This window comes from Haliotis cracherodii, unplaced genomic scaffold (genome assembly GCF_022045235.1).
Source record: "Haliotis cracherodii isolate W230 unplaced genomic scaffold, xgHalCrac1.p SCAF_10, whole genome shotgun sequence".
NCBI classification, from domain to species: domain Eukaryota; kingdom Metazoa; phylum Mollusca; class Gastropoda; order Lepetellida; family Haliotidae; genus Haliotis; species Haliotis cracherodii.
In genome coordinates, this window is record NW_027266265.1 from 49209980 (window position 1) to 49221713 (window position 11734).

The window sequence follows — 11734 nt, forward strand, 5'->3', positions numbered from 1 at the left end:
GCGGCTTTTGCGAAAGGTAAAGTTACACTTTTCATGTAATAACAAACATGCGAAGCTTTAAAAACATAAGGCCAGTGAAATTGGTCCCGTCCATAATTTTTAATAGGTATCCACTTATCTACCTTAGTTATGTGTATGTGCTCGTGTGTGTGAATCAAGAAAATTTCGGTGCTGCACAGTTCACTGTTTTGAGACTCGAAAGTGGTCGTCACATTGGTGAAATGTAAACGATGACACACATCCAATTTTCAACAGTGATATGTGCATTAATATTTCGTGTCAGCTCACTGTTGTCCGAAATCGTACACATAATACATGGAATTAAACAACCACGTTAATGAAATACCATTAGCATCTATATTGTAGCAAATTTAAGACGCACATGTCGCCAATTATGCCCCGTTTTCTACCACTGTATTATGGTGGATTTAAAGGAATAATTGAACACCCAGTATAAAAAAGATAGATGTAATAATTTTGGCAAAATAATTGATTTATTCCAATCTAGTGTTTTTTAACTATGTGTGTGCTTGTAAAATTGTTGGGTCTAAATGGCATAATAATAAAGAATATGTTCATTTTTTATTTTGAATGAATTTGGTACAACAGCATACACATCCATGTGTAGAGCGGGGGTGGCAGTACCAGGACATCGGGTTTTCCCCACAGGCCATTTAAAAATTTGTCTGCTAGAGATAATTCTCTCAACAAGCCGTCCACGATCACCTTTCAAGACTGCCACCCCCGTAGGTTTTCATACATTATCGCTAAGCAATGCTGTTTTCGGTCTTAAATTAGTGTATCCCAAACGATTCATTTTAAATTAACTTTGGTGTAAGGTAGGATTTGAAGTAAATGTAACGACATTCCATGAAAGAAGATGACTCGAAAATTCAATAGATAGTACTGTTAAAGCGATGTCCGGGTACCACCTCGATGATAAAAAGTGGTAAGGGAGTACTCGGACATGTTGTATTTAAATTAATCAATTAAATATCTTCACATTTTAACATATAATACTTTATTTTTGGTGTACATAGTGATATATAAATTGATATAACTTAATGCATGATTTATAAAATCAGATGGAATCTTTATTTGCGTATATATCATAAAGTAATTATATTTAGATATCTACATTCACCTATCTAGAATAAAGCAGATTTTCTTCAAAATGTCTTAATAATCTGTGTGTCATTATCTATTATTGCATTTTAATTTTACGGATTTTTAAAATATCTATAGAATCTTTTCAATTTATTTTGATCTACTAATATAATTTACAACATTTAGAAAGTGAGCCAACATGAACGTAAACCTTTGCTTAACCTTGAAATCTAACAAAGGCAATTGAAGCAGTCACCACTCGCAGAATTTCCGTAGTGCTGGTGTAGGGGCGACCTCGAGCAGGATTTGCTGCTCAACGTTCTGAGGTGAGCTGGAGCTCCGCTCACCTCATGTACGCCTGAGCTGGAAGGTCCGCTCATCGCTGTGTTTGTGTTGTCAGAGCAGGTATTCCGCTCATTGTGCAGTTGTTGTTTATTGTTTACATGTTGTGCATAAAGCGTTCCGGGAAAGTGATGTCGATTTTGTTCTTTATTCCCCCAAGAACTAATTCCACGTCAACATGCATGTTGACATAGCTGAAATACTACTCGCTATTGTAAATTTAGATACTTGTATATTTTTTTCTATCGATAGGTATTTTTTCACATTTTTCATGTATTACCACTTACATTCATGGCCTTGATGGTTGGTCTTGACCCCGACAACTGGTTTGACGGGAATGCAATGTAAAATGATGATGCCAGAAGTAGTGGATACACAGAGATGTGATGTAGGTGCAAAGGTGCGACCACCATCACATAGACCAGTAGACTGGCGTCATGTCGGTTGTGTAAGGAGACAGTTACTGAGGTTTTTAGCTCAATATTCAGGACAACAACATTATCAGTATAACCCGATTTTACACCGAGAGGGTGACTCATGATGCCCAAACTAGAGGCGGTGGTCATAAGCAGGACTATATTGTTTTTATGTTTTGTCCGGGGCATATTGTTGAAAACGTATTGAACGCCATCAGAATGCGGGGGGCTAATATTAAGTTATCAGTGTAGATTATGATTAACCACTTACTGTGGGTGACATTTGATCATACATTTTTTAAATCGTTCATATTTATTGTTTACCGCATACGTTCAATCGATGGACCAGCTACGTTAAACTAAGCAGCAAGCGTCTAAAAAATAACCAGTCATGTATGATACGACATGTTAATAATGAGGAGTATGTTTCAATGTCGCCATTGCATTCTAATTCCATTGCATTTTTTTAAAAAAAGCAACATATGAAGTGTCCGACTTCTGCCTCTCTACTGATGGTTATTTCCGGTTTAGTTTACGAGAAAATACACACGGTAATCGTAATCTCTGCATATAAAACAATGCCTTTGAGAGCAGGAAATACATTTTAAATGGTAAATCATCATGTCTAGTGATGTTTTATATCCAATTTCATACTGTTATTGTCCAAGTTTGTTATGTACCTGTATATTAACTTGAATTCGCTGAAGGGATATGATGTGGTTTTTTGAAAGTGCAAATTAATACTCGATAAAAAATTTTTTACACTATGAATCATAAACAACTTCTATTCTAATCTTATTTTAAACTCCGAAACGTGTGACGTAGATCGTGTTAGGTAGGCAGAGCATGTATGCTGTTTTGTACACTCCCTACGACTCGACCTCCGTTAAACCGTTGATCATCTATTCCGTTCATCAATTATTTGGACCCCAAATGTAGCTTTGTAGCAAGGGATCACTGTATCTTCAATGCCATACTTTTGAATCGTTAAATGTCATATTTGTTATAGTCTGACTTATGTGTCAACAAAGTTTTCACGATCGGGAGCGCATGAGCCATGACTTGTGTGTTCAAATAAAATATTTCATCAAAGCTAGGCCAAGCGAAGCTTCTAATGTGAGCATTAGACCTACTTCGCATTACAAATTCCAAGAAATGTAGTCAACTGTCCATCATTCAATTTCCAAGAAGCATGTGCCATATATGGAAGTGTTACTACGATCGATCAATGAAACAAGCCTGGTTCTCATGCCTGACATCAAAGTGTATTAATCCCATTGGTTGACTGGTATAACTGTATGCAAATTAGACTGCCATTCTGTGACACTAGCAAAATATTAGCCCATGAAATATCGTAACATGATCACATGAATACATTCTCGTGAAACTTGACCCAGTTCATTTTGTATGCTCTACTTGTCCACGGGCATGCTGGAAAAAGTATATTACTTGCCCGACATCTAAACGTTACTTGGCACGGGCGTCAGGCAATGGTATTTTTCAACCCGTGCACTGGGATTAATATTTGACATTTGTTTTATCATTTCTAAAATTTCTTACATCAGGTAAATTGCTAGACTAACATCTAGTCTCTGAAATGAACATATCGTACAGAAACAAAAGGATCCCAGTGACTCTCTCCTGATACTGCAGTGATCTAGACTTGCCAAACATTATAGACTTGCATGGGCTGTATTTGATATATATTTGTATCAGGATCTGTAAGACAGACTAGTAAATTGCATGTCTGTGATGTTACTCATTTCAGATTCCTGACATGGAATTGTCTCAGTGTACACAAGCTGTTGCTCAGGGATTGTCTGAAATACGTGTTCCCTTGGGACATATCCTTGTCAGTGGACGTTGGAGAAACACGGACCTCGTCAGCACACTTCAAGGTCAGAATGAAGAGACTGTGTAGCTTAACTATGCTTTTGGGATTTGGGGTCTGAATATGTCCCAAATACTTCCTGCCTGTCAGAATTTTTTTGTTTTGGTTTGTTTGTTATTTAATGCCGCACTCAGCAATATTCCAGCTATATGATGGCGGTCTGTAAATAATCAAGTCTGGACCAGACAATCCAGTGATTGATATCATGAACATCAATCCATGCAATTGGTATACGATGACATGCATCATCCAAGTCAGCAAGTCTGACCACCTGATCCCATTAGTTGCCTCTTATGACAAGCATAGTTTCCTTTTATGGCGGGGGCACGGGTGGCCCAGTCGTCTAAGGCGCAGCGATTCGCTGTGCAGAGTTGCATCCCTTCGGCACGCCAGAAACCTATGATTGTGGGTTGGAATCCCGGTTCGCCCCGATTATGTTTCTAGGTTTATCAGCACCATACCGGCTCGTGGGTTTCACCGAAGTGGTAAACGTCTGAGACCTGCATCACTTCAGGCTTTCCTCCCACATTAAGCTGACACATATATAACTGAAATACTGTTAAAAGTGGCGTTAAACCAAATTCACTCACTCACTCACTCCTTTTATGGCGAGGATGGGTTGCTGAAGACCTGTTTTACCCCATATCTTGCCTGTCAGAAGTTTCAGACAGAAATGGAGAGTGGCTGGTGGAGCCCTGTGGGTTGTGTATCATTGTGCCCTGATGGCATGGTTTGTTCCCATGCTTGCAGTTAAGGGTGCATATGATGGGTTACTCTCTTTATGCTGTTATAATTATATAAGTCCAATACAGGTTTGTTCCTGTGAGATATTTCCCTCTTTCGTACAGTGTTGAATTTGGGAATCATTTGTCTATGACACATGTTAAACATGTTTGTTTCAGGTAGTGCAGTTATTCATTTTGAAGATGTGAGACTCATTTGTTTCAGGTAGTGCAATTATTCTCTTTGAAGATGTGAGACTTGTTTGTTTCAGGTAGTGCAGTTATTCTCTTTGAAGATGTGAGACTTGTTTGTTTCAGGTAGTGCAATTATTCACTTTGATGATGTGAGACTTGTTTGTTTCAGGTAGTGCAGTTATTCACTTTGATGATATGAGACATGTTTGTTTCAGGTAGTGCAGTTATTCAGGTTGAAAATGTGTGAGACTTGTTTGTTTCAGGTAGTGCAATTATTCACTTTGAAAATGTGTGACTTGTTTGTTTCAGGTAGTGCAGTTATTCACCTCGAAGATGTGAGACTTGTTTGTTTCAGGTAGTGCAGTTATTCTCTTTGAAGATGTGAGACTTGTTTGTTTCAGGTAGTGCAGTTATTCTCTTTGAAGATGTGAGACTTGTTTGTTTCAGGTAGTGCAGTTATTCATTTTGAAGAGGTGAGTCTCGTTTGTTTCAGGTAGTGCAATTATTTACTTTGAAGATGTGAGACTTGTTTGTTTCAGGTAGTGCAGTTATTCACTTTAAGGATGTGAGACTTGTTTGTTTCAGGTAGTGCAATTATTCACTTTAAAGATGTGAGACTTGTTTGTTTCAGGTAGTGCAGTTATTCACTTTGATGATATGAGACATGTTTGTTTCAGGTAGTGCAGTTATTCAGGTTGAAAATGTGTGAGACTTGTTTGTTTCAGGTAGTGCAATTATTCACTTTGAAAATGTGTGACTTGTTTGTTTCAGGTAGTGCAGTTATTCACCTCGAAGATGTGAGACTTGTTTGTTTCAGGTAGTGCAGTTATTCTCTTTGAAGATGTGAGACTTGTTTGTTTCAGGTAGTGCATAAGGTAGTGCAGTTATTCTCTTTGAAGATGTGAGACTTGTTTGTTTCAGGTAGTGCAGTTATTCATTTTGAAGAGGTGAGTCTCGTTTGTTTCAGGTAGTGCAATTATTTACTTTGAAGATGTGAGACTTGTTTGTTTCAGGTAGTGCAGTTATTCACTTTAAGGATGTGAGACTTGTTTGTTTCAGGTAGTGCAATTATTCACTTTAAAGATGTGAGACTTGTTTGTTTCAGGTAGTGCAATTATTCACTTTGATGATGTGAGACTTGTTTGTTTCAGGTAGTGCAGTTATTCACTTTGATGATATGAGACATGTTTGTTTCAGGTAGTGCAGTTATTCAGGTTGAAAATGTGTGACTTGTTTGTTTCAGGTAGTGCAGTTATTCACCTCGAAGATGTGAGACTTGTTTGTTTCAGGTAGTGCAGTTATTCACTTTGAAGATGTGAGACTTGTTTGTTTCAGGTAGTGCAATTATTCACTTTGAAAATGTGAGACTTGTTTGTTTCAGGTAGTGCAATTATTCACTTTGATGATGTGAGACTTGTTTGTTTCAGGTAGTGCAATTATTCACTTTGATAATGTGAGACTTGTTTGTTTCAGGTAGTGCAGTTATTCACTTTGATAATGTGAGACTTGTTTGTTTCAGGTAGTGCAGTTATTCACTTTGATGATGTGAGACTTGTTTGTTTCAGGTAGTGCAATTATTCACTGATAATGTGAGACTTGTTTGTTTCAGGTAGTGCAGTTATTCACTTTGATGATGTGAGACTTGTTTGTTTTAGGTAGTGCAGTTATTCACTTTGATGATGGTCTTGGAGTTGTTGATTTCCACCCATCCACTCGCACTGGAGTCATCTATGTTTCTGAGGCTGACATCGTCAGTGCCAGTGGGTACAAGAGGAAGGTGGCTAAACTGAGGAAGGTTTGTTTTAACATGTATCAACTACATCTCAAACATTATGATACAATACAGATCCATGAAGATCCGGGATAGAATAGGTCTCCATCAACCCATGCTTGCCGTAAAAGGCGACTATGCTTGTCGTAAGAGGCGACTAGCGGGATTGGGTGGTCAGTGACTTGGTTGATGCATGTCATCGTATCCCAACTGCGTGGATCAATGCTCATGATGTCAATCACTGGATTGTATGGTCCTGACCAGATTAACTAGTAGTGCAAAAGGGTATTGCTGTCGCCATTTAAGAAGTTAAGTTGATGTTTTCAGTAGTTGTATTATTTTTGTACCACTTGTATCATCAACATATGATACGTAACTAACTGTCGCACTCAGGGGCTCAGAAAAGTTGGGGAAAGGAAGGTGGGTGTAGAAAAACCCTTGTGACCCTCTCATGGCCATTTTATGCGACTGGGTTCCGTCTAAGGGCAAACAGGCATAACTAAAAGAATTGTCAACTCGTTGCATCATGATTCACATATATTTCCCATATGTCATGTATATTCCAGATGCTATCAGGACTTAAAGTATTATACAGTATGATTGAACACATTTAACTGTAAGTTGGGTATATGTTAAGATGCAAGATACATGTAAGATCAAACGTTATTCCTGATGGGTTCTTTGACGGAAGTACTTAAAGTCACACGCTCATTTTGAATGGTTTGTCGTATTTTCGCACAGGTTATGGAAAGGGGCGAGTGGTGACATATGGGATAAAACAAAACACAATACACGTAATTGCAGCATTGACTTGTATAAGCAGTGATAGCATTTCATAACATTTCTCAGTTCACTAGACACTTCACTAATGACTGGTAGACGGGCTTGTCGGTGATCAGATATCAGTTCGCTGTATCCGTTTGCTACAGAGAGTTCGTTATATCCGTGTTCCATCATTTCAGTGTAAGGACATGTTCAGAGTGACATATGCAATTGCAGATGTATTCATATTTGCAAGGGATTTCAAGGGCCAGTTTCAGTATAAATATTTTCATCCCTATGGTCTTCTCAGTATTGATTGATTGATTGATTGATTGATTGATTGAGTGACTGTTTACATATTGAGACTTAAGAAAATGACAGCAAAAATTTAGCTCCATATTATTTAACAAATATGTGTATTGTATGAATCTACAGTGGCCATCCAAATTCTGACTGACACACCGCTTCAACCTCCCTACCCTTGACTTTTGCTGCAAACATTTCTACCATATACATTTATGTGAAGACAGAATCTGACGAAACTGTCAAACCAGCAACACTCAGGTCAATGTCCTGCTTCATTAGAACTTGTATACATTCGTTACTAATAACTTAACTTGGAAGATTTGTTTTTCTGCAGACACCTGCTTTGAGTTTTGTGCCAAGATGTTAGTTAGACAGCTAACAAAAATAATATACCCCTCACAGACAGTACTAAGAATGTTGTCTCTACAGGCCAACAGAGTACGTGGAGTGGTGATAGCTGAGAAAACAGCCACTAGTGGCCAGTATTATCAAGAGCTGCAGAAGTTTGTTATGCTGGAGATAGGCTTTGTGCTGCTTCCTGTAAAAAATCAGAAGGAGGCTGCAGGACTTCTTGCCCAGATGGTAAGACGAAAGTTAACATTTGGTTTAACCACTGGGCTGAAATTAGGGTTGAGTGATTGAAATGATTTAGTTTGGATTTTTTAAGAAAGTACAGTTGGTGGATCCATCAATTAAATGAAAAATAATTTCCATGCACTCTGTGTGAGTGACTGAGTGAGTGAGTGGCTGAGTTGGTAGGTGGGTGGGTGGGTGGGTGAGTGAGTGAAACTACTTTAATTTGGTTTTATCCTTATTGAACCTTTCACTACAAGGCCCCTATTGTTCCGCGTCATACCAAAACATGTTAAACTAAGCTACTTATTACCCTGCCTAGTGCTTGGCATTAATGGGATAAAAAATAGTCAGGTCAGCTCAGAGTCAGTATACTGTGTCTGAGTGGGGTATCCATGTTAAACTAAGTCATGGTACCTGAGTGGGCTAGCATTACAGACAGCCATTAGTTCGGACTGGTACAAGCAGTCACACACATGCATGCACGTCACTATTTAAGTGGGGGCGGTCGGGTAGCCTAGTGGTTAAAGCGTTCGCTCATCACGCCGAAGACCCGGGTTTGATTCCCGACATGGGTACAATGTGTGAAGCCCATTTCTGGTGTCCCCCGCCGTGATTTTGCTGGAATATTGCTAAAAGCAGCGTAAAACCATACTCACTCACTCACTCACTCACTATTTAAGTGCTGGAATATTGCTAAAAGCGGTGTAAAACCATACTCACTCACTCACTCACTCACTATTTAAGTGCAGTAATCCTGATGGTAGGCCCAATTTCAGCTCACCTAACCTACTTGTGCCGCTACAATGAGATTGTTTTATTGCCAGGTGGATGTGGAAAGTAAGTCTGAGACCAACCTATTCTTAAAGAAGCCCAGACCAGTGTGTGTTGACATGGCTCTCCTCAACAGCCTTCAATGCTTCCCTCGACTCGGAGAGGTCAAGGCCAGGCAGCTGCTGCTTCACTTCGGGAGTAAGTTGTGATTCTCATTCCTGGGATCAAAGAGATTTATCTAAGGGGAGTGCCTTGTTTGAAATCTTGTTTCTTTGAAGTTAGCAGGTTAGGGAAACGTAACTGCTTTCTATAAATAATAAAATTAAGCTAGCAGAAAAAGTAGGTTTCGATTGACTTGAGCCAAATGAGCTTGATCTGCCAATTGACCTGAGCCTATTCCCCTTTAAACTCTAAATAGATGCTGAGGCATTGCTTTTACCTTTACACTTTCATCATGCTCTTGAATCATGTCAGTTTTCCTCGAATTGGCTTGTACTCTCTCGTGCTTACTGTCTATGACCGTAGAAAGGACGGATTTTGAGGACCTTTCTCTGAAGAACGCCTGTGAAGATCCGTGGTAGAATAGGTCTTCAGCATCCCATGCTTGCCGTAAAAGGCGCCTATGCTTGTCGTAAGAGGTGACTAATGGTATTGGGTGGTCAGGCTCGTTGACATGGTTGATGCAGGTCATCAATCCCAATTGCGAGGATCGATGGTCATGTTGTCAATCACTGGATTGTCTGGTCCAAACTCGATTACTTACAGACCGCCGTCATATAGCTAGAATATTGCTGAGTGAGGCGTTAAACAACAAACAAACAAAACATGCCATCAACCACGTCACCAGACCTGACCACCCAATCCATTCACCTGGCTCTTGTAAGGACATTTTGCTGGCTACTCATACCCGATGTCCCCACAGGTCTACTGTTAAGGACAACACAAAATGCAGAAGGGAGAGGTTTTATGCTTGGGGACAAGGGTAGATGTGCTACAAGATCATATCTTAAATTAGCAGCATTTCAGAATAATTGTTTTATGTGTTTTTTTGTGTTTATATTTTCGTATGCATTAACTTTCCACAATAATTACTATTATGATTAGTCATGAAATAGGTTGTTTCTGGTTGACTACAGCTAGTAAGTGATATCATTGCTTACTTGATATTAATCATATTGTTACATTAGTATCATCCTGAAATATCTACAGAGCGTAATATCAATGATGAACTAAGACTTTGTTATAACATGCATGTTAGATACCCAATACTAGTGGTATGGGTTTAAAAGTGTATGGTTAGTGACTCCACATTGAAATTATTTCAGTTTTTCCTGAACAAAGGTAATAAAATATTTGGAAATTGACATACAATTTCGACAAAAATATTGTCCATTACAGTGTTTATGAATTGTGAAGAACTGTACATCTACATTGTATTACGATAACTGTTCTCTGTGTGTCATTGTGTTTTACTGATTTCATTCAACAGGTTTACGGGCTATAGCAAAAGCCTCTTTAGAAGTGAGTATGTTTATTCATTCATCAAGACGGTGACACAGACCTCTCTACACATTTCAGGACAGAGACACTGACATCTGTACTTTTAAAGACAGTGACACTGACACCTGTACTTTTAAAGGCAGTGACACTGACATCTGTACTTTTAAAGGCAGTGACACTGACATCTGTACTTTTAACGGCAGTGACACTGACATCTGTACTTTTAACGGCAGTGACACTGACATCTGTACTTTTAAAGGCAGTGACACTGACATCTGTACATTTAACGGCACTGACACTGACATCTGTACTTTTAAAGGCAGTGACACTGACATCTGTACTTTTAACGGCAGTGACACTGACCTCTGTACATTTAAAGGCAGTGACACTGACATCAGTACTTTTAAAGACAGTGACACTGACATCTGTACTTTTAAAGGCAGTGACACTGACATCTGTACTGTTAAAGGCAGTGACACTGACCTCTGTACTGTCTTTTTTTGTCTTTCAACAGGATTTATCTTCCATAGTAGGAAAGGCAAGTGCTTCCAACATAAGAACATTTCTTGATGAATCCTGAACAGAAGAAGACTAGAAATACTTCACTAGAAGTGACTGCACTTGATAATGTGCCGACTCAGGGGCTTGCTGACAGTTGTGATGTGTGTTGTGATGTGTCCTCAGTTTACTGTTCAAGTTGATCTGTGGACAAACAATATGATGATAGTTGGAGTGTCATGCTTCATCTCGAGTCATGGAACTATGACGTCACATCTTATGCATTCATTAGCGTCAGACCCATGAAGATACGGGATAGAATCAGTCTTCAGCAACCGATGCTTGCCGTAAAAAGTGGCTATGCTTGTGGTACGAGGCGACTAACGGGAGGCTCGCTGACTTGGTTGATGCATGTCATCGTATCCCAATTGCGTGGATTGATGCTCATGATGTCACTCACAGGATTGTTTGGTCCAGATTCGATTTTGTACAGACCGCTGTCATATAGCTGGAATATTGCTGAGTGCGGCGTTAAACAACAAACAAACAAAACCCCATTTCACCTCCCCTTCAGGAAACCTATAAAGTTACAAAACCTGAATTGCCAGTAGCTTATAAAATGAAACGCAAAAGTGATTTTAAATGTTTATTTTATACATCATATTAATTAACAGATGATAATCGATTGTCCAAAGTTGGTACACATCATTGTCATTGACCCAGGTTTCATATGGTACAAATGAAACAGTAGATTTTCAAGGTGGAGATCAACTGTTTTCAATGTCTTGTATGGCCACCATTAGAGTCCAAAACTGACTGGTCTATTGTCCCATGGAAGCGATCAGATCCCACATTGTGGCCTGGGGAATGTCCATCC

At 39.1% G+C, this 11734-nt stretch overlaps 1 protein-coding gene across 1 annotated transcript; it reads left to right on the forward strand.

The window, feature by feature from the left end:
• On the forward strand, nt 1-11468 carry LOC139451852 (Fanconi anemia core complex-associated protein 24-like). Its single transcript, XM_071233153.1, has 7 exons — nt 1-16; nt 3634-3763; nt 6329-6468; nt 7942-8094; nt 8913-9057; nt 10349-10380; nt 10874-11468. The coding sequence occupies exons 2-7, from the start codon at nt 3643-3645 to the stop codon at nt 10937-10939; spliced, it is 657 nt and encodes a 218-aa protein (XP_071089254.1). The 5' UTR covers nt 1-16; nt 3634-3642; the 3' UTR covers nt 10940-11468.
• The last annotated feature ends 266 nt before the right edge of the window (nt 11469-11734 follow it).